A 22,956-nucleotide genomic window follows, 5' to 3' on the forward strand; every position below is an offset into this window, starting at 1 on the left:
TTTGATAATTTGACAAGACAAGCTCTTAAACGATCTAGGTCATGGCCTTCACTGTCTGTGATTGTGAACATATTTCCTCCAAGCCCTGTCACTCATCACAGCTACATTTTCTCCCGGGGAGCCGCGGGCCCGTCCCGCTCGGCTGTCAGCGCCTGCGCCGGGCTCCTTCCCGGCCGCTGCGGCTGCGGCAGCGGCGGCGCTGCCGCTCCCCGGCGCGGCCGCTCGGCTCCGAGCGAGGCTGCTCCGCTCGGCCGCGCCGCTCCCGGCCGCGCCGCCGTCGAGGGCCCTCTCGGCGCAAGGCGGACGCCCGGCCGAGGGGAGCGGAAAGGAGGAAAGGCCTCTTAGTGCCGGTTTTGTGTTTGCTCATTGTTGTGGAAATAGGAGAACTGGTGGTGAGGGCCTCGCCTATTGAGCACTCGAGCCCCGGTCTGCTGTCAGGGGCTGCCGGAGATTGAGTGTTTTATTTCCTTTGATGTGCACGTTCGAGGACGGGGAAGTGGGAATTAAACGGCGGGCGCATTAAGCCGCCGCGCTGGTAAAACGATAATTAGCACCCGATAAAACCCAGCGCGGGCCGAACCGCGCAGCACCCGGCCTGGACTCGTCTGGCGTGGCGGCCGCGGCTGGACCTGGCTCGGGTAGGCTCCACCGCCCCTGCAAACCGACTCCGCCGCGGGCAGGGGGAAGCCGGCGCCGGGACCTCGGCGGCCCCGCCGGCGGCGGCCCCGCTCGCACGGGCGGGCGCCTTTTGTGCCGGTACATCTACATGCGAGCAAGGTCAGAGCGCTGGGGCAGCGAATAAACGCAGTTTTATTTTAATGTAGTTCATCGCTCCGCCGTCGTTACTCGTGTACCGCAGGGGCTTTTCTTTAAACGAGGGCCATTCACGGTTAAATACTTTTAAATAAATAAGGCGAGTCGCAGCCTCGGTGGTGGTTGTGTTTGGCTGCGCTCTCTTCCACGGCACACCTCCGTGCTCCGTTTGAGGAGCCAGCGCTCGGCGGTAATTGTTAATTAGAGTTTTTGTCCTTGGCTGGTAGGAGATGCAAGCAGCGGCTCGCAGCCGGTGCGGGGCAGTCGGGGCCCCGCTTCGCAGCGCCGTTGTTTCGCCAGGCATCTGCTCTCGGCTCCTGCAGCCGGCTCCGGGAGTTCTGAGCGAGCGCTGTGCTGATCAGCAGCGCTGCACCGAGTCACCACCTGAGCGAAGGAACCTGCCTGGCCACCTTGCCTTTGACACCTTGCCCTTGACACCTTCCTCCTCCCTCCCTCCCTGAAGTTCACCCACAGCCTTAAAGCTCCCTGCGAGGTGGTGATGGCTAAACCTTCCCCTTGGTGTGACTCCTGCTTCTCGCTAGCACTGCTGGGGGGGCAGGGCTGTGCCTCTGCCAGGGCTGGGTGGCAGCGGTGACAACTGCCCTTCCCTGCCCTGAGGTACAGATTTCTGCTGGACACAGATTTCTGCGTTTAGAGCAGGTGGAAAAAACCTCAGCCAAGCTGCTCTGGGTATTGGAAAGCTCGGGCTAGATGATCTTGAAGGGCCTCTTCCAACCAAATACATTCTGTGATATTCAAAAACACAGCACTTTAAAAAAAATTATATTTATTATTATTTATTATTATTACTGAAAAGCTGCTGTGTGAGTAAAGGTCATGTCACAGAGTGGCATTTTGCCAGCGTGTGACCAAGGTGCTGATTGTGATTTTTCACCCACATTAGTGCAGGGCTCTGTGGTAATGGAAAACTACCCAGAACTAATGCACAAATAACTGCTGCCACCTCTGCTGCCTGCCCGGCCAGGCCTGTGCTGCTGGCGGCCTGCAGAGAGCAGCCAGGCCTGGGCAGAGAACCTCTCTGGGCACATGAGGCTCCTAGCTGGGCAGCCTCTGCCCGCCGTGTCCCACGAGTGCTCAGGGTGGAAAATCCTTTTGTGTGCGTGGGAGGCAGCACAGGGTGCTGAGGCTGTGGGGTGCCACAGGCAGCCCCTGCCAGGCTGCCCCTGCCAGGCTGCTGGGCACCCCCCACCCCCGCAGGCTTTCCTTACAGAGCACTAATACAAAGCTCAAATATTTGCCGGCGCTGTTTGAGCAGGGGCGGGGGGGGTGGGAGGTGGGGAGCCACCGTGCAGAGCAGGCTGCAGATTTTCCTGCAGAAAATTGTGTTGTTAGCTGCAGAATGAATAACAAACAACAAAACATCTCCACCACCCTCACAGCCAGGGCAGAGCGCACTGCCTGTGCCAGCGGGCCGCTGGCAAACATTTGGGCCGCTTTTGGAGGCACTTCATTGCTAATTTTGTGTTGGGGTTTTTGTTTGTTTGTTTGTTTGTTTGTTTCCTTGTTTTAATGAACATTTGCTTGTTTGTTTGTTTTAATTAATGTGCTGTGTCAGAACAGAAAGAAGCAAACATTTAGGCAGGGGGCAATAAAAATAAATGTGTTCAAAATGTAAAACATTAATAGCTCTCATTTGCAAGGAGCAGGGAGGCTGCAGCAGGTGGGGCAGGAGCCATCCCACAGCTAAAATTTCCTCTGAAAACAGTGGGGATTGGGACAGGCCAGGCAGGCTGCTATTTGTCCTCAGGACCCAGGAGCTGCCCTCACAGGAGGGTAAATGTGTAAAGCAACAGCCGTGGACCGTCCCCACCCCGGCAGCCATGTGCACACTCAGCACTGAAATGGCTAACAAAGTGCCCCTTTTCTCTGTCTGCCTGGGGCTCAGAGAAGGAAGGCAGAAATGTTGTAGATTTAGTCAAAGAGTCCGAAGGACCCCGGAGGAAGTCAGCTCTGCCTCCCTGGCTGCGCTGGTTTGTGCTGGAGGAGAGAGGAGCCGTGCGGTCCGCCCACGTCTCATCCTTCTTCGGTCTGGCCGTGTTAATTGCTGCCACTCGGGAACTTGCCCTGCAACATTTTTCACGAGGGGTTGCAAGTTTGTGTCCCAGCCTGGCAAGTCAGAAAAAGAAAAAGAAAAAAAAAATAGAAAAGGGGGGTGGTGGTGGGAAAAAAGTCATTGTAAAAATAGAAACATTAAAGCAATCTGTTCTGCTGCTTGTTTACAGCTCGGCTGACAGCCGGCTGCTGAGGATTATTACTTGTAACAATTATGTTTTGATTAGGATGGAGGCGAGGGGCACAAACACTAAAACGCTGCTGCTCCTGCGGGGAGCAAGGGCACCCTGTGAATCGATTTCCCAAAACGTTCTGCCAGGGCAGAGTGTGTCAGAACACGCAGGGTCCACACCCCGTCCGGCGTGGTTTGCAGCACCAACACTTCGCTGCAGTTAGAAGCAGGCTGCCGTCCCAAACTTCTGCCCTTCGGAGGGGAAGGGGAGAGGGAGCAAACTTGCTGGCTGCCTGACCATGGCAGGGAGTGTGTTAAAGCAGTGTAAAAATTCAATTAAACTGTCTAGCCAGGTTTCTGAAGCTGAAATGCAGACCCTTTCAGTTAAGCTTCTTATTTTCCTGTGACCGACACCGGTGGATGCTGTGTTATGCCAAAACCAACAGGCTGTAAAGCACCTTGTTTCATGCTCCTAGCTGATCAATATTTTTATTTTCCAGGCTTGCCCAGAAATATGGAGGCAGTATCACCTAACAGTAAGTAGAAACACCTTTTTTATTTTCTTCTACACCCCAACCTATTTACTCCTCTGTGAACTGCTGACCATAAAATATAGACAAGCATCTTCTGTGGGAAGATAATGAACATCTGAAGAGGTTTTGAGCTGAGGAATGCAATGAAACACTGCCACTGCTTTTTTAAAACGTCTTTAGGAGCTGTGGTTTGGTTTTCATAGTGGAATCTTTAAGTGAGTGCCTGGCAGCACTCTGCTCTCAGCGACTGCCTGCGCCCCTGCAGAAAGGGCAAGGTCTGCGTGGAGGCGTGCAGCAGAAGCAGTGATCCCATCTCAGAGATCCCAGATGCTGGTAATTAGCCACTGTGTGTGACAGAGCTTTCTGTTGAAACCAGCGAAATAAGCCTCAGCCAGAGCAGGGATGAGGAAGGGAACACTGTGAACTTCAGCAGATGATTTCTGGTGGGTAAGGAGCTGGCCGCGTCTGCTTCTCGGGCCTGCGTTAGCTGATCTTTAGCCACTGAAGCAAGAGAAGGAACCAAAACTTTGTGCCCTGCACCAGTGTTCTGCTGAAGGTGTTTCCCTGGTGTGCAAAGCTGAGACAAAAATTGAACAAAATGTCTGCAGAGTTGGCTGAAACCTGCAGCAGGGTCTGGCTGGCTGCAGCGGGGTCTGGCTGCAGCGGCGCTCAGCGTGCTGCTGTCGCACACCTCGAGCAGATCCATTTGCAGCATTGCTGTAAATAAAAAACCCTTCAGAGATGTGGATTTCTGCTGCTCCTCTGAGCCTCTGCTGTCACTGCTGCCCAGCTCAGCCTCGCCGCCGTCAGCTCTTGGGGAGGATTCACCACTGACATCCACCCACAACAAAGCAGCAAACTTTGTCCACTGCTTTTCTTCATGGCTCTGAGCTCTGCGCTTCTTTCTCTGTAGCACTAAACAGGAGATGCTTTAGAATTTGTTGCTTCCACCCCTGTACGGTGCTGGAATGCCCTGGGGTTTGGTTTTGGTTCCCCCCCCCCCCCCCTTCTATTTTTGCTTCTAAATGCAACGAATAGGAGATAGGAGAAATCTGTGCTGAAAAACCTCTCCCTTGTCTTTTCAGCATCGTGGTTTTAAAGCAAAGATCTGCACTGCAAATCCTCCACCCTTTCTTCTGGTTGTATTTTGGCTTTTGCTTGTATTTGAAGCAGAATTGGTGTGGACTCTTTTAAAACAAACAAACCAACCAACAGAATAAAAAATTAAGACCAAAGCAAACTCCAAACAACAACCAAAAAAAGCCAACAAAATCCTCAAACCAAATCAAACCCAAACAAACTCAAAGAAACCCCAAAACCAAAACCACAACAAACCAACCAAACCAAACCCCCCAAAAACAAACAAACCAAACCCCATACCAAGAGGAAACAAACCCCATGGTGAGCAAAAGGTGTGCTCGCTGATGTGCTCTGAGCACTTCTTGCTTGCTGCTTTAACATTTGATGAAGTGGGAAAGTAAATGCTGCCTTTCACTGCCATCCCTCAGGGTGCTTGTGAAAGGGATGCTGATGCTGTTTGGGCTCTCACAGGCAGGTGGGCTGGGTGCAGCCCTGTGCTGCTGTGGTACTGAGGGGTAAGGCTTAGTTTAATTTTCACTCTTGCTTGCCACCGAAAATTCCTCGTCAGGTAGGCAAGCTGCAGTCCCCTCTCAGAAAATGCTTCTTACAGGGGAAGCTTAAACTTGGCCTAGGGACAGGATCTGGGGCACCTGAGGTAGAAAATGTTACCCTTGCATCCTGCAGAGTGCTGAGTTCAGCCTTCCCTGAGCGTGACGCTGGGGAGGTTTTGCCCAGACCAGCCCCTGTGCAGCAGGCATCAGAGGAGGACGTTTGTTACAAGCAGCCTTTGGGGCTTTTTTGGTGCATTTTAGGGGCACTCTGAAACCTGGTGGAATCTGGGTGCACAAAGATAAAAACAGACATGGAGCTGGACCCTCACTGCTGCTAAAATCACTTTTTTGTTTTGCAGTGAGCTCCAAATTATGTGCACATGATCCACATTTCTGAGGCTTTGCACATAGCCCTTTTTTGCTTGGTTTGCACGGGCAGACCAATTCTGACTCAAAGTTCTGTTCAGTGCTCTGGTTGAGCCAGGAATTTAAATACCAGTGGTAAAGGATGTGCTCCATGTCAGAAACAGATTACAGCCGCGAGAAGCTGCTTCGAGGGAGTCGTTTAAAGGTTGTAGCTGTTCCCCTCCGCAGCCAAAGCAGGGCAGCCAGCGCTGCTCTCTCAAGAACCAAAGCTGCTGCAGAAGTGTTTGTTGAATTCATTTACAGACCGAAAGTGGAGCTGCGTCGCTCCCAGGTCTGCGGGGTGTTTTCTCGCTGCAGGAACCAGTTCCGTTTTCAATAGACGATAGTTTCCCTACTTTAACTCTCCCGGTACAACCGGGGCCCGAGAAGGTCGGCCGCAGGGTAAAGCAGAGCAGTTTGAGTTCGTAGAGCCCTGTCGCGGCGGTCGCTGCGCCGCGGGGGCTGAGGAGTTTTTGCTGTGTTTTAGCCGCGGCTACAGCCAGCAGATTTCAGCTGATTGGGGTGAGCTGATGAGGATTGTGCCCAGGCAGGAGGCTCTGAGCGCTGTCCCGGGGCCGTTTTAGCGGCGTTCCCCCGCAGCACCCACGGCAAAGTTTGCCTGGGCGCCGGCGCTGCGAAGTGCTGTGAGGTGCAGCGCAGGCAGCCCCCTTCCAGCTCTCCCTTTTGTGGCGCTCTCGGCGGCTCCGCGCCGCCCGGGTCCCGTTGTTCAGAGCCGGACTGCCATCTATTGACTCCGGCACAGCCCTGCACGGCGGCCGGGGCCGGCGGAACAATGCCTCGGGAGCCAGCCCGGGCCGCGGCTGGGGATGCGCCCCGCGTTTGTTTGCCTTCGCCCTGCTGAGAAATGCTGGCACGGTGCAAACAATTCCTTGTGTGGGCAGAAATGTCTTACTCCGGCCCAAGCAGGCTGCCGGCGCCAGCAGCCTCAGCAGCAGCTGGAATGGCAAAAAGGATTATAAGAGGAATATTTTAATTTGCCTTCTGATGGAAAAAGAAAAAGATTATCATATTGTATTCAATGAAGCTGAAATTTAAAGGCTCTGTGATAATCGAAGCTTTAGGAGTGGATGAAGTCAGCTTCTTTAAACTTCTTCTTTCAACTCTGTTAACTAAAATTATTCTGAAAAAAAACCCAACCAAACAAAAATTCAACAACCAAACAAACCACCCAAAAAAAACCCAAACCCAACAAAACCCCAATCAAAGTCAGCAGAACAATCCAATTGTTGTTTAAAATAATATTTGATAGCCTCTGTCAGGTGGTGGTTTAGAACTTCTGCCAAGCCTTTGCTGTGTGCCTGCTCTCTGCCTGTCTCTGTGGTGCCAGAGAAGGGAGAGGATGTTTGGCACAGCTCTAGGAGCTGCCCTCCGTGCAGGCTGGTGGTCAGGGGCTGGGTTCTGACCTCTGCTGACCTTGAGCAGAGGTTTTACCATTAGTGCATTATGGAATCTGTTACCAATCTCTGCTGGCAGGCCCTGGAGGAACAGCTTTGGTTGCAGCTTGCTGCCCTGCGAACAGCAGCACCAGCGGCGGCCTCGGGCCACGGCGGCTGCGGGTCCTGTGCAGCTCTTTGTTCTGGGTCATTAGGAGGCTTAGCTTTTGCCTTTCTCGGTGCAGGATGCTCCACAGACCCAGGGCACTGCACTCTGTGCTGCAGGGGCTGTGCCATCACGTTCCCGTTCCCCTTCCCCTCAGGGGGTGCTCCTGGCAGGGGTTCTGCACCTCAGGATGCTTGGCTGTCGTTCCTGTTCCTGCTCTCTTGTCGTTCTGTATTTCAGCTACAAAGGCAGAGACACCTCCCAGAGGTTTGGTGCCTGTGGAGGCTGCTTTGGAGCCCTCTAATTATGAAAGAAGTCAGTGCAAAAACTTGAGAGATCAAGGCAATGGTTTCCATTTTTTGGTTAGGTTCTGCAGTTTTCAGGGTCTCTCAGTCTGATAATGCCTTCTGGCTGCTTGTCCCATGCAGCTCACACTGCTGGGAGGTCTGAGCTGGAGGGGAAGGGACAGTCCCCCGTAGCCCAGGCTTGGAGGTTTGGTCTGAGGTCCATGGTTCCACAGGGCACAGAGCTTCTTCCCAGGCATGGAACTACTGTCAGTGTTCACAGCTTGGGCTTTGGGTGGCCAGTGAGGTGGGAGCTGCCCTTCTGTGGGGCTCCACACTGTGGAAGGAGGGAAGGAAGCTGCTTGAACTGGTGGACAGGACCCTGGGTATAGACCCACTCGTGTCCTGTAGGTCATCCCATGGCTTTGCTGGTGGAGTGACCCACCCCAGGGCAGATTCTGTGAGCAGTTTGCCCACCCAGAGATGACATCAGTGAAGAATAAAGAGGAAACTTACTTTCAGCACATCATGCCCTGTGTTTTCCCTTGGGCATGAAGCTGCTTCTGTGCCAGCCCCCTGAGGTGTAACTCAGGCTGTCCTGCACAGGGGTCCCCAGCAGGGGTGCCCAGGGCCCTGCTGGTGGTTCTGCCATGGGCATGTGCTGGCTGCAGAGGGCTGTGCTGTGCAGGGCAGCTCAGGGTACATGACAGTCAGTGAAGGATCAGGATGTGGATGCAGCAATCCAGCAGCAAAGAGGGCTGCAGGCACTGCTGTTGCCTTCAGCAAACAGCCACAGAGCGGTGGGGTGCTGCCCCTTGGACAGGCACGGCACAGTGTTTGTGTCCAGCTGCTCTTGGGTGCGGATCTGTGCGTGTGCAAACCAAGCCCTGCTCCCAGGGGATGCTTTCTTTCTGCAGGGACTGCTCATTTTTAACAGCTTCCTCCTCCCCCTGTGCCGCCCTCGCCGCCAGGACTCCTTCCCCCATCCCTGCCTTCGCCAGACTCATTTATATTAAAGCTCCTAGGCCAAGATGGCCACCAACAGAGCTTTAGAGCCATCAGAATTTTTTACTAGCAGAAGCTATCATTTAACATGCTTTTTGACAGTTGGTTAATCTTACTTTTAATCCACTCACACAAAAGAAGGTGAACCAGGAGAGGGCTGTTTTGGCCTCTGTGTGCAGGAGACAAGCGGGGACAAAGCAGCTTTTGTGTTGCAATGTTGCGCTGGGGTTCCTTTGTGTGCGCTGTGTTACAGCTCCTCCTGGCCCCACTCCTCCCTGGGATCAAAATGTAAGCACTGCTTGTGCCCTGCACCATGAGGCTGCTACCAGGAGAGGCAAAACGTGACCCTGGCCAAAGAAAGACATCGGCTCTGCAGAGAGCCAGCGCTGGGCTCCGGAGCAGACGCACGGCTCTGGGCGGCGAGGGAAGGGTGGGAGCAGGACAGCTGCACTGCAGGCCAGGCCTGGTCCAAGGCCAGTCAGGGGCAGGTCAGACCAGGTCCAGTGCAAGTCAGACCTGGTCAGATTCAGGTCAGGTGCAGGTCAGGTGCAGGACCAGTGGATGTCAGACCTGGTCCAGTGCAGGTCAGGAGCAGGTCAAGAACAGGTGAGGTGCAATGAGGTCAGGTCAGGTGCACGTCAGGTTCAGGCCAGGAGCAGGTCAGGAGCAGGTCAGGTGTAGGTCAGAAGCAGGTCTGGTACAGGTCAGACCTGGTCCATTGCAGGTCAGACCTCATCAGATTAAGGTCAGATGCAGGTCCAGAGCAGGTCAGATCCAGGTAAGGAGCAGGTCAGACCTGGTCAGATTAAGGTCAGTTGCATGTCAGGAGCAGGTTAGGTGCAGGTCAGGAGCAGGTCAGGTGCAGGTCAGACTTGGTGCAGTGCAGGTCAGACAGACCTGGTCAGATTAAGGTCAGTTGCTGGTCAGGAGCAGGGCAGGTTCAGGTCAAGTGCAGGTCAGGGTTAGGTTAGGGTCAGGTCAAGTGCGGCTCGGGAGCAAGTCGGGAGCAGGTCACATTCAGATCAGGTTCAGGTGCAGATCTGGGTCAGGTCAAGTGCAGGTCAGAAATGGTCTAGTGCAGGTCTGGTGCAGGTCAGACCTGATCCAGTGCAGGTCACACCTGGTCAGATTCAGGTCTGGTGCATGTCAGGAGAAGCTCAGGAGCAGGTCAGGTGCAGGTCAGACCTGGTCCAGTGCAGGTCAAACCTCATCAGATTAAGGTCAGATGTAGGTCAAATGCAGCTCAGGTGCAGGTCAGAAGCAGGTTAGGTGCAGCTCAGGAGCAGGTCAGGTGTAGGTCAGGTGAAGGTCAGGAGCTGGTCAGGGTCAGGTGAGGTACTGGCCACAACAAGGTCAGGAGCAAGTCAGGTGCAGGTCAGACCTCGTCCAGTGCAGGTCAGACAGACCTGGTCAGATCAAGGTCAGTTGCTGGTCAGGAGCAGGCCAGGTTCAGGTGCAGTGCAGGTCAGGGTCAGGTCAGGGTCTGGCCAGACCTGGTCCTGTGCAGGTCTGGTGCAGGTCAGATTAAGGTCAGTTGCAGGTCAAGTGTAGGTCAGACCTGGTCCAGTGCAGGTCTGGTGCACATCAGGAGCTGGTCACAACAAGGTCAGGAACAGGTCAGGTGCGGATCAGACCTGGTCCAGTGCAGGTCAGACCTCGTCAGATTAAGTTCAGGTGTAGGTCAGGAGCAAGTCAGGAGCAGATTAGGTGCAGATCAGGAGCAAATCAGATGCAGGGTCAGGTTCAGGTGCAGGTCTGGTTCAGGTCAAGTGCTGGTCAGGAGCAGGTCAGGGTCAGGTCAAGTGCAGGTCAGGGTTAGGTCAGAGTCAGGTCAGACCTGGTCCTGTGCATGTCTGGTGCAGGTCAGGAGCAGGTCAGGACCAGATCAGGACCAGATCAGGAGGAGGTCAGGACCAGCTCAAGTGCAGGTCAGACCTGGTCCAGTGCAGGTCAGGAGCAGGTTAGGTGCAGCTCAGGAGCAGGCCAGGACCAGGTCAGGCCCAGGTCAAGTGCAGGTCAGGCCCATGTCAAATGCAGGTCAAGTGCGTAGCCCATCACATCAGGAGTAGGTCAGGTGCAGGTCAGGAGCAGGTCAGGAGCAAGTCAGAAGAAGGTCACAAGAAGGTCAGGAGCAGGACAGGAACAGAACAGGAGCAGGTCAGGGCAGGTCCAGAGCAGGTCAGGAGGAGGTCACAAGAAGGTCAGGTGCAGGTCACAAGCAGGTCAGGTGTAGCTCAGGTTCAGGTGAAGAGCAGGCCAGAACTGGTCCAGTGCAGGTCTGGTGTAGGTCAGACCTGGTCTAGTGCAGGTCAGGAGCAGATCAGGAGAAGGTCAAATGCAGGTCAGGTGCAGGTCAGGAGCAGATCAGTTGCAGGTCAGGTTCAGGTGAGGTGCAGGACAGGAGCAGGTCTGGAGCAGGTCACAAGCAGGCCAAGAGCGAGTCAAGTGCAGGTCAAACCTGGTCCAGTGCAGCTCAGATGCAGGTCAGCCCTGATCCAGTGCAAGTCAGGATCAGATCAGGATCAGGTCAGAAGCAGGTCAGGTGCTGGTCAAGTGCAGCTCGGGAACAGGTCAGGAGCATGTCAGGTTCAGGTCAAGTGCAGGTCAGGTGCAGGTCAGACCTGGTCCAGTGCAGGTCAGATCTGGTCAGATTAAGGTCAGGTGCAGGTCTGGTGCAGGTCAGGGCTGGCATCCTGGCATGCAGAGTTCAGGCATCCACAGCAGCGGAGGACGTGGCTGCGGCCTCCTCAGCTCTGTGCTCTGCATGCTGCCACCAGCCAGCCACGTGCCTGGGAGAGATGTCAGTGGTCTGCCAGGTTCTGCTCAGGTGTTCTGGTGTTGTTTCTGCCAGTTCCAGTGAAACCACCACTTTGTGGCACTCTGTTTTCCCCTGCTGTAGGATCTGGGAGCAGGCTGCTCTGTGTCTGCCCTGTGGTGGCTGCTGGGTCGCAGGGCAGGCAGCCCAGAGCTCCGGGGATGTGAGTTTGGGTAGGGATGACTCTGGATGGTAGGGGCACAACCCCCTGTGTGGCTGTGATGCCCTGGATAGAAGGTGCCCTTTGGGAGCCTGGGTTCCTCCAGATTTCATATGCTTTGGAGGTGCCTGCTGGCCCCCTGGCCAGGGGGAGGTTGGGTAGGTCTGGGACCTCAGCTGGTGGGTATTTTGGGTTTAAATTCTCTGCTGGCATTGTCCCAGACCAAGCCCTGCTGCCTTTGCCCATTGGTGGCCAGGATGCTTCTGAAGTGTTTGCCCACCCTGCAAGGGGACAGAGCTGCTCTGCTGAGCTGCCCAGAGGCTTCTTCATGTTTTGCTTTGCTCTCTTTATGTCCCTGCAGGCTGTGGTCTGTCCTGTGTGACCATCCCAAGCTTCAGTGCTTCTGAGGCTGCCAGAAACATAGCCCCAGCATCTTGTTCTCTCTGTTCCATAACAGGCAGTGTTCCTTTGGATGGTTACTGGGGTTGGATTGGTTGTTGGGTTTTCCCCCCCCAAAAAAACAAAGAGAATTTCAGATCCTGAAATGTGCTGGCTTATGAGTTCAAAGCTGTAGCTTTCAGTATGGTTCTGTCCCAGTTTGTGCTTGAAAGCTGTGTGTAAGACATCACAGGAACAAGAAGTAGCTTTCAGTAACTTAACTTTAGACACTTAACTGTGTCTGCAGTTGGCCTTTTCATGCAGGTGCTGGGTGGTAACAGAGCCCTGGCCAGCAGTCAGCACACAGTAGTCAGTGGTTCAGCGGGAAGAGGAAGCTCAGGCTGCTCACCTGAGGTGTGCCAACGCATCTGGCTTGTGGCAGGCCAGGAAGCTGCAGGGTGCTGCACAGACCTGAGGAGCCGCTCTGGGTGGCACTGGAGGTGCCTCCAGCTGCCCTGCATCTGCTGCTGCTCACCTGAATGGCAGCAGCGCAGCAGGCTGCACACCTGCGTCCTGTTCCTCTGCCTCCTGCCCTGTCCCAGTCCCCTCCTCAGAAAACACAACCAAACAAAGGGTTGCTGTCAGGCCTGGGGCTGAGGGCTGATCACAGCTTGGTCAGAAACTGCACTTGGATATATTTCTGGGAGCGGTCTGGGGCTGGGGGCACAGAAGGCCTGGCTGACTGCACCAAACCATTTCTGTGTTTTGGGGCTCTGAGTAACCTCAAAATGTTTGTCTGTGGGAAGTGGCAGTCCCTGGCTTCAGTGTGCACCTCCATGCTGGCTGAGGAACTCTCTTCCTGCAAAGCAATACCTTCAGGGCCTGCCTTTATGTGATGGGTTGAAGGTCCCCTGACATGAAGTTGCCAGACCAGGTGAGCTGGGAAGCAGATGAAGCTCTGTTTGCAAGCACAGCTACAATCCAGAGATACGGGCTGCCATGAATGTGCGCCAAATACACAGTATTTACTCAGATGTACAAGCTATAAACAACACAGGAACCCCCTGGACAAGACCTGGGGGTTACCAACAGCTCCCTCCTCTTCCCTCCCTCCCCCCTACATGGGACAAGAGAAGCAGAGAGCTGTTTGCTGGTACTTAGCCACAACAATAGAATAGAATAGAATAGAATAGAATAGAATAGAATAGAATAGAATAGAATAGAATAGAATAGAATAGAATAGAATAGACCAGGTTGGAAGAGACCTTCAAGATCATCATGTCCAACCTATCATCCAACACCACCTAATCAACTAAACCATGGCACCAAGCATCCTGTCAAGCCTCGCCCTGAACACCCCCAGCGACGGCGACCCCACCAGCTCCTCAGGCAGCCCATTCCAGTGGGCAATCACTCTCTCTGTGTAAAACTTCCTCCTAACCTCCAGCCTAAACCTCCCCTGATGCAGCCTGAGACTGTGCCCTCTTGTTCTGGTACTGCTTGCCTGGGAGAAGAGACCAACCTCTGCCTCACTACAACCCCCCTTCAGGTACAAAGAGCACAGCCAAGGCCAGCCGAGCCAGCAGGAGCCAGAGCCAGGATCTGCCAGAGTGAAGGAAGTGAAAAGAGAGCAAAGTTAGTCTACAGATCTAAGTTTATGTTTATTGTCTGTCCAAAGGGATTATTTTCTCCTCCTATGATCAGGTGACTGCCTGGTGGATGTGGGGCAGGCTGTGGATATGGTCTACCTGGACTTCAGCAAGGCTTTTGACACCGTCCCCCACAGCAAACTGCTGGCTAAGCTGTCAGCTCATGGCTTGGACAGCAACACTCCATGCTGGGTTAGGAACTGGCTGGAGGGCTGAGCCCAGAGAGTGGTGGTGAATGGTGCCACATCCAGCTGGCAGCCAGTCAGTAGTGGTGTCCTCCAGGGATCATTGCTGGGCCCCATCCTCTTTAACATCTTCATTGATGATCTGGGTGAGGGGGTTGAGTCAGTCATCAGCAAATTTGCAGATGGCACCAAGTTGGGAGCAGATGTTGGTCAGTTAGAGGGCAGAAGGGCTCTGCAGAGGGATCTTGACCAACTGGAAAGATGGGCAGAGTCCAACAGGATGGCATTCAACAAGTCCAAGTGCCAGGTGCTGCACTTCAGCCACAGCAAAACCATGCAGAGCTACAGGCTGGGGTCAGAGTGGCTGGAGAGCTGCCAAACAGGGACCTGGGGGTGCTGATTGACAGCCACCTAAACATGAGCCAGCAGTGTGCCCAGGTGGCCAAGAAGGCCAATGGCATCCTGGCCTGTATTAGGAACAGTGTGGCCAGCAGGAGCAGGGAGGTCATTGTGCCCCTGTACTCTGCATTGGTTAGGCCACACCTTGAGTGCTGTGTCCAGTTCTGGGCCCCTCAGTTTAGGAAGGACATCGAGACACTTGAACGTGTCCAGAGAAGGGCAACAAGGCTGGGGAGAGGCCTTGAGCACAGCCCTGTGAGGAGAGGCTGAGGGAGCTGGGATTGTTTAGCCTGGAGAAGAGAAGGATCAGAGGTGACCTCATTGCCCTCTACAACTACCTTAAAGGTGGTTGTAGCCAGGAGGGTATTGGTCTGTTCTCTCTAGCAACCAGCACCAGAACAAGAGGACACAGTCTCAAGCTGTGCCAGGGGAAGTTTAGGCTGGAGGTGAGGAGAAAGTTCTTCACTGAGCGAGTCATTCACCATTGGAATGTGCTGCCCAGGGAGGTGGTGGAGTCACCATCCCTGGAGGTGTTCAAGAGGGGATTGGACATGGCACTTGGTGCCATGGTCTAGTTGTGAGGTCTTGGGTGACAGGTTGGACTTGATGATCCTTGAGGTCTTTCCCAACCTTACTGATGTTGTTGTTATTTTCACCTTGCCATTATTTCCCTTTTCACACCCAGTGGTGGTCTGTTTACATTCTGTCACTTTCTGCTCAAGATTTGTGGAAAGTTTTGTGGATATAGCCTAAACCCACCACACTTTAAAGGGGATGGAAATTAAAGTGGTTTAGTGTTTGGGGTGTTGAAGTCCATGCTGAGCTCAGCCCTGCCTGCCTCAGAGGCTGCTCTGGCACTTCGCCAGTGCTGTGCCAGCTGGGGCGGTGAGGAGTTCTTGGGGCCAGAGAGCTGCTCCCTCTTGTGCCAGCTGTGGGTAGGACCCTCTCTGTCCTCCACACACCCCTGTGCATCTCTCCTGTGCCCCAGGCAGGCCAGAGCTCTGCCATTCCTATCTCTGTGCCAGACCAAAGCAGTTGGGAAGGAGGTGAATGGAAGAGAGAGCAGGAGGGTCGTGCAGGAGCCTCTGCCGTGGTGCCAATCACGCATCAGGGCACTGCTGCTCAGGGGCAGGGCTGGGCTGTTCCACTGCCTGCAACACTTACAGACTGGGTAGGAAAATTCATCTCTCCTTCAGTCAGAGAAGGTGAACCTGCACCATCACTGCACTGGTTTGTGCTGCTTCAATTATGGAGAACAAATCTGATGAGGAGAGCCTGAGGGAGCTGGGGATGGTTAGTGTGAAGCAGAGCAGGCTGAGGGCAGAGCTCATGGCTGTCTCCAGCTCCCTGAAAGGAGGCTGTGGAGAGCTTGGTGCTGGCCTCTGCTCCCAGGGAATTGGTGACAGGACAAGAGGGAACAGCCCCAAGCTGCCACTGGGCAGCTTCAGACTGGACAGGAGGGAACATTTAGTGCCAGCAAGAGTGGTCAGGGACTGGAATGTGCTGCCCAGGGAGGTGGTGGAGTCCCCATTAGGGAGGAGGTGTTTCAAGGTGGTTTGTATGTGTTGCCTGGGGCTGAGGTTTAGGGGTGACCCTTGGAGAGTAAAGTCAGGGGTTGGACTTGTTGCTCCTGAGGGTCTGCTCCAACCTGGATGTTGCTGTGAGTTTGTGATGCACCTCTCTTCCAGTCTCTCCAGCCCCACAGCAGCAGCGTCCTGCGCCCCCTGCGCTCACTCCCACCCCAGCGGCGCTCAGAGCCCTGCGGGCAGTGCCTGCCAGCTGAGAAGGTGCCCAGAGAAAGTTGTGTCAGCGCTGACACTGCCGCCCCGGCACCTGGCAGCCAGCAGCTAACTGAGAGGGGAGGGAGGGAGGGAGGGAGGGAGGAAGCAAGGCGTAAAGCATCGGGAGGGAGAGAAAGATGCCTGGGGCTGTGCCGAACTGAGAATACAGCCCTGAGCCACTGAGAACACAGACCCGAGCCGCCCAGCAAGCCCCAAGAACAGGGAAACACAACTGTGCTGCCGAGAGCAGCCTGGATATGTGTGTGGCAAGGACATGGTGATCAGTGTGCACAGTGTGTGAGAGCACAGACACAGTGATCAGTGTGCACAGTGTGTGTGAGAGCACAGACACAGTGATCAGTGTGCACAGTGTGTGAGAGAGCACAGACACAGTGATCAGTGTGCACAGTGTGTGTGAGAGCACAGACAGTGATCAGTGTGCACAGTGTGTGTGAGAGCACAGACACAGTGATCAGTGTGCACAGTGTGTGTGAGAGCACAGACACAGTGATCAGTGTGCACAGTGTGTGAGAGTAACTGACACAGTGATCAGTGTGCACAGTGTGTGTGAGAGCACAGACACAGTGATCAGTGTGCACAGTGTGTGAGAGCACAGACACAGTGATCAGTGTGCACAGTGTGTGTGAGAGCACAGACACAGTGATCAGTGTGCACAGTGTGTGTGAGAGCACAGACACAGTGATCAGTGTGCACAGTGTGTGTGAGAGCACAGACACAGTGATCAGTGTGCACAGTGTGTGAGAGCACAGACACAGTGATCAGTGTGCACAGTGTGTGTGAGAGCACAGACACAGTGATCAGTGTGCACAGTGTGTGTGAGAGCACAGACAGTGATCAGTGTGCACAGTGTGTGTGAGAGCACAGACACAGTGATCAGTGTGCACAGTGTGTCTGAGAGCACAGACACAGTGATCAGTGTGCACAGTGTGTGAGAGCACAGACACAGTGATCAGTGTGCACAGTGTGTGTGAGAGCACAGACACAGTGATGTGTGTGCACAGTGTGTCTGAGAGCACAGACACAGTGATCAGTGTGCACAGTGTGTGTGAGAGCACAGACACAGTGATCAGTGTGCATAGTGTGTGTGAGAGCACAGACACAGTGATCAGTGTGCACAGTGTGTGTGAGAGCACTGGCACAGTGATCAGTGTGCACAGTGTGTGAGAGTAACTAACACAGTGATCAGTGTGCACAGTGTGTGTGAGAGCACAGACACAGTGATCAGTGTGCACAGTGTATGTGAGAGCACTGACACAGTGATCAGTGTGCACAGTGTGTGTGAGAGCACAGACAGTGATCAGTGTGCACAGTGTGTGTGAGAGCACAGACAGTGATCAGTGTGCACAGTGTGTGTGAGAGCAACTGACACAGTGATCAGTGTGCACAGTGTGTGTGAGAGCACAGACACAGTGATCAGTGTGCACAGTGTATGTGAGAGCACAGACACAGTGATCAGTGTGCACAGTGTGTGTGAGAGCACTGACACAGTGATCAGTGTGCACAGTGTGTGTGAGAGCACTGACACAGTGATCAGTGTGCACAGTGTGTGTGAGAGCACAGACACGGTGATCAGTGTGCACAGTGTGTGTGAGAGCACAGACAGTGATCAGTGTGCACAGTGTGTGTGAGAGCAACTGACACAGTGATCAGTGTGCACAGTGTGTGTGAGAGCACAGACACAGTGATCAGTGTGCACAGTGTGTGTGAGAGCACTGACATAGTGATCAGTGTGCACAGTGTGTGTGAGAGCACAGACACAGTGATCAGTGTGCACAGTGTGTGTGAGAGCAACTGACACAGTGATCAGTGTGCACAGTGTGTGAGAGAGCACACAGTGATCAGTGTGCACAGTGTGTGTGAGAGCACAGACACAGTGATCAGTGTGCACTGTGTGTGTGAGAGCACAGACACAGTGATTTGTGTGCACAGTGTGAGAGCACAGACACAGTGATTTGTGTGCACAGTGTGTGTGAGAGCACAGACAGTGATCAGTGTGCACAGTGTGTGAGAGTAACTGACACAGTGATCAGTGTGCACAGTGTGTGTGAGAGCACAGACACAGTGATCAGTGTGCAGAGTGTGTGTGAGAGCACAGACACAGTGATCAGTGTGCACTGTGTGTGTGAGAGCACAGACACAGTGATCAGTGTGCACAGTGTGTGTGAGAGCACAGACACAGTGATCAGTGTGCACAGTGTGTGAGAGTAACTGACACAGTGATCAGTGTGCACAGTGTGTGTGAGAGCACAGACACAGTGATCAGTGTGCAGAGTGTGTGTGAGAGCACAGACACAGTGATCAGTGTGCACAGTGTGTGTGAGAGCACAGACACAGTGATCAGTGTGCACAGTGTGTGTGAGAGTAACTGACACAGTGATCAGTGTGCACAGTGTGTGTGAGAGCACAGACACAGTGATCAGTGTGCAGAGTGTGTGTGAGAGCACAGACACAGTGATCAGTGTGCAGAGTGTGTGTGAGAGCACAGACACAGTGATCAGTGTGCACAGTATGTGTGAGAGCACAGACACAGTGATCACTGTGCACAGTGTGTGTGAGAGCACAGACACAGTGATCAGTGTGCACAGTGTGTTTGAGAGCACTGACACAGTGATCAGTGTGCACAGTGTGTGTGAAAGCACAGACACAGTGATCAGTGTGCACAGTGTGTGTGAGAGTAACTGACACAGTGATCAGTGTGCAGAGTGTGTGTGAGAGCACAGACACAGTGATCAGTGTGCACTGTGTGTGTGAGAGCACAGACAGAGTGATCAGTGTGCAGAGTGTGTGTGAGAGCACTGACACAGTGATCAGTGTGCACAGTGTGTGTGAGAGCACAGACACAGTGATCTGTGTGCACAGTGTGTGTGAGAGTAACTGACACAGTGATCAGTGTGCACAGTGTGTGTGAGAGCAACTGACACAGTGATCAGTGTGCACAGTGTGTGTGAGAGCACAGACACAGTGATCAGTGTGCACAGTGTGTGTGAGAGCACAGACACAGTGATCACTGTGCACAGTGTGTGTGAAAGCACAGACACAGTGATCAGTGTGCACAGTGTGTTTGAGAGCACTGACACAGTGATCAGTGTGCACAGTGTGTGTGAAAGCACAGACACAGTGATCAGTGTGCACAGTGTGTGTGAGAGCACAGACACAGTGATCAGTGTGCACAGTGTGTGTGAAAGCACAGACACAGTGATCAGTGTGCACAGTGTGTGAGAGCAACTGACACAGTGATCAGTGTGCACAGTGTGTGTGAGAGCACAGACACAGTGATCAGTGTGCACAGTGTGTGAGAGCAACTGACACAGTGATCAGTGTGCACAGTGTGTGAGAGCACAGACACAGTGATCAGTGTGCACAGTGTGTGTGAGAGCACTGACACAGTGATCAGTGTGCACAGTGTGTGAGAACAACTGACACAGTGATCAGTGTGCACAGTGTGTGTGAGAGCACTGGCAGAGTGATCAGTGTGCACAGTGTGTGAGAGTAACTGACACAGTGATCAGTGTTCACAGTGTGTGAGAGAGCAACTGACACAGTGATCTGTGTGCACAGTGTGTGTGAGAGCACAGACAGTGATCAGTGTGCACAGTGTGTGAGAGCACTGACACAGTGATCAGTGTGCACAGTGTGTGTGAGAACACAGACACAGTGATCAGTGTGCACAGTGTGTGTGAGAGCACTGACACAGTGATCAGTGTGCACAGTGTGAGAGCACAGACACAGTGATCAGTGTGCACAGTGTGTGTGAGAGCACTGACACAGTGATCAGTGTGCACAGTGTGTGTGAGAGCACTGACACAGTGATCAGTGTGCACAGTGTGAGTGAGAGCACAGACACCTTGATCAGTGTGCACAGTGTGTGAGAGTAACTAACACAGTGATCAGTGTGCACAGTGTGTGTGAGAGCACAGACACAGTGATCAGTGTGCACAGTGTGTGAGAGCACAGACACAGTGATCAGTGTGCACAGTGTGTGTGAGAGCACAGACACAGTGATCAGTGTGCACAGTGTGTGAGAGCACAGACAGTGATCAGTGTGCACAGTGTGTGTGAGAGCACTGACACAGTGATCAGTGTGCACAGTGTGTGTGAGAGCACAGAAACCTTGATCAGTGTGCACAGTGTGTGTGAGAGCACAGACACAGTGATCAGTGTGCACAGTGTGTGAGAGCAACTGACACAGTGATCAGTGTGCACAGTGTGTGTGAGAGCACAGACACCTTGATCAGTGTGCACAGTGTGTGTGAGAGCACAGACACAGTGATCAGTGTGCACAGTGTGTGTGAGAGCACAGACACAGTGATCAGTGTGCACAGTGTGTGTGAGAGCACAGTGATCAGTGTGCACAGTGTGTGTGAGAGCACAGACACTGTGATCAGTGTGCACAGTGTGTGAGAGTAACTAACACAGTGATCAGTGTGCACAGTGTGTGTGAGAGCACAGACACTGTGATCAGTGTGCACAGTGTGTGTGATCGCAGTCTTAGTATCATAGTATCAGTCAGGGCTGGAAGGGACCACAAGGATCATCTAGTTCCAACCCCCCTGCCATGGCCAGGGACACCCCACACTAGATCAGCCTGGCCAGAGCCTCATCCAGCCTGGGCTTAAACACCTCCAGGGACAGGGCCCCAACCACCTCCCTGGACAACCCATTCCAGGGCTTCACCACTCTCACGGGGAAGAACTTCCTCCTCACATCCAGCCTGAATCTCCCCACCTCCAGCTTCATTCCATTCCCCCTAGTCCTGTCACTACCTGAGATCCTGAGAAGTCCCTCCCCAGCCTTCTTGTAGCCCCCTTCAGATACTGGAAGGCCACAATTAGGTCACCTCGGAGCCTTCTCTTCTGCAGACTGAACAGCCCCAACTCCTTCAGTCTGTCCTCATAGGAGAGGTGCTCCAGCCCTCTGATCAGCCTCATGGCCCTGCTCTGGACACCTTCCAGCACCTCCATATCCCTCTTGTAATAGGGGCTCCAGAACTGGAGGCAGTAGTCCAGGTGGGGTCTCACCAGAGCTGAGCAGAGGGGGAGAATCACCTCCCTTGACCTGCTGGCCACACTTCTCTTGATGCAGCCCAGGATCTGATTGGCCTTCTGGGCTGCAAGTGCACACTGAGAGCTCCTGTTGAGCTTCTCCTCCACCAGCACCCCCAAGTCTCTCTCCTCAGGGCTGCTTTCCAGCCAGTCACTGCCCAGCCTGGATTTGTGCCTGGGATTGCCTCGACCCAGCTGCAGGACCCTGCACTTGGTCTTGTTGAACCTCATGAGGTTGGCTTGTGCCCACCTCTCCAGCCTGTCCAGGTCCCTCTGGATGACATCCCTTCCCTCCAGTGTGTCTGCTGCACCACACACTTGGTGTCATCAGCAAACTTGCTGAGGGTGCACTCAATGCCACTGCCCATGGCACCCACAAAGATGTTGAACAAGCCTGCTCCCAGGACTGATCCCTGAGGGACTCTGCTTGTCCCTGGCCTCCACTGGGACATGGACCCATTGACAGCCACTCTTTGGGGGCAGCCATCAAGCCAGTTCTTTATCCATCTAGTGGTCCACCCATCAAACCCATGTGTCACCAGTTTGGAGGCCAGGATGTGGTGCAGGACAGTGTCAAAGGCTTTGCTCAGGTCCAGGTAAATGACATCAGTTGCTCTCCCCTCATCTATTAATGTTGTCACCTGTTCATAGAAGGCCACCAGGCTTGTCAGGCAGAATTTGCCCTTGGTGAAGCCATGCTGACTGTTCCAAATCACCTCTTCACTATTCTTCTGAGTCAGTAGTGCCTCCTGGAGGATCTGCTCCATGATCTTTCTGGGCACAGAGGTGAGACTGACTGGGCTGTAGTTCCCTGGTTCCTCCTTCTTACCCTTTTTGAAAATGGGGGTAATGTTTCCCCTTTTCCAGTCTGTGGGGACTTCCCCAGACTGCCATGACTTTTGGAATATAATAGAGAGGGGTTTAGCAACCTCATCTGCCAGATCTCTCAGTACCCGTGGGTGTATCCTGTCGGGTCCCATGGACTTGAACACTTTCAGGTTCTTAAGGTGATCACGAACCTGACCTTCCCTTACGATGGGCAGTTCTTCCTCCCCGTCCCTGGCATTGTCTTCCATAACATCAGGAGTGTGACTGGAGGCCCTTGCAGTGAAGACTGAGGTAAAGAAGTTATTGAGTACCTCAGCCTTTTCCTCATCACTTGTGACCATTTCACCAGTTTCCTTTCTGAGGGGGCCCACACCTTCTCTAGTCGTCTTCTTCCCATTAATATACCTGTAGAAGTTCTGAGTGTTCCCTTTAACCTCCCTGGCTAGATTCAATCCAAACTCTGCTTTGGCTTTCCTAACCAGGGCCCTTGCTGCTCGGGCAGCTTCCTTATATCCCGCCTGTTCTAGCTGTCCTTCCCTCCACTTCCTGTAGAGTTTACTTTTAAGTAATAGTGTGTCCAGTAGTTCCTTGCTCATCCAGGCAGGCCTCAAAGCATTCTTTCCAGCTTTTCTATTTGTTGATATGCATAGCTCCTGGATACAGAGGAGGTGGTCCTTGAATAGTGAGCAGCTGTCCTGGGACCCTCTTCCCTCCAGAGCTTTGTCCCAAGATATTTAGGCTATCAGATCCCTGAAGTGACCAAAGTCTGCACGCCTAAACTCTAGGGTCACTGTGCATAGTGTGTGTTAGCACTGACACAGTGATCAGTGTGCACAGTGTGTGTGAGAGCAACTGACACAGTGATCAGTGTGCACAGTGTGTGTGAGAGCACTGACACAGTGATCAGTGTGCACAGTGTGTGTGAGAGCACTGACAGTGATAAGTGTGCACAGTGTGTGTGAGAGCAACTGACACAGTGATCAGTGTGCACAGTGTGTGTGAGAGCACAGACACAGTGATCAGTGTGCACAGTGTGTGTGAGAGCACTGACAGTGATCAGTGTGCACAGTGTGTGTGAGAGCACTGACACAGTGATCAGTGTGCACAGTGTGTGTGAGAGCACTGACAGTGATCAGTGTGCACAGTGTGTGTGAGAGCAACTGACACAGTGATCAGTGTGCACAGTGTGTGTGAGAGCACAGACACAGTGATCAGTGTGCAG

At 53.6% G+C, this 22,956-nt stretch overlaps 1 protein-coding gene across 1 annotated transcript in view; it reads left to right on the plus strand.

Annotated features, from left to right (window-relative positions):
- Positions 1 to 22,956, plus strand: part of ZCCHC7 (zinc finger CCHC-type containing 7) — a 117,224-nt gene that overhangs the window by 75,658 nt on the left and 18,610 nt on the right. Inside the window, exon 6 of the mRNA XM_054178753.1 lies at positions 3,559 to 3,594. Coding sequence (XP_054034728.1) covers positions 3,559 to 3,594 — 36 coding nt within the window. The remainder of the gene's footprint in view (positions 1 to 3,558; positions 3,595 to 22,956) is intronic.

This window comes from Dryobates pubescens, chromosome Z (assembly GCF_014839835.1).
Source record: "Dryobates pubescens isolate bDryPub1 chromosome Z, bDryPub1.pri, whole genome shotgun sequence".
In the NCBI taxonomy this organism is placed as follows: domain Eukaryota; kingdom Metazoa; phylum Chordata; class Aves; order Piciformes; family Picidae; genus Dryobates; species Dryobates pubescens.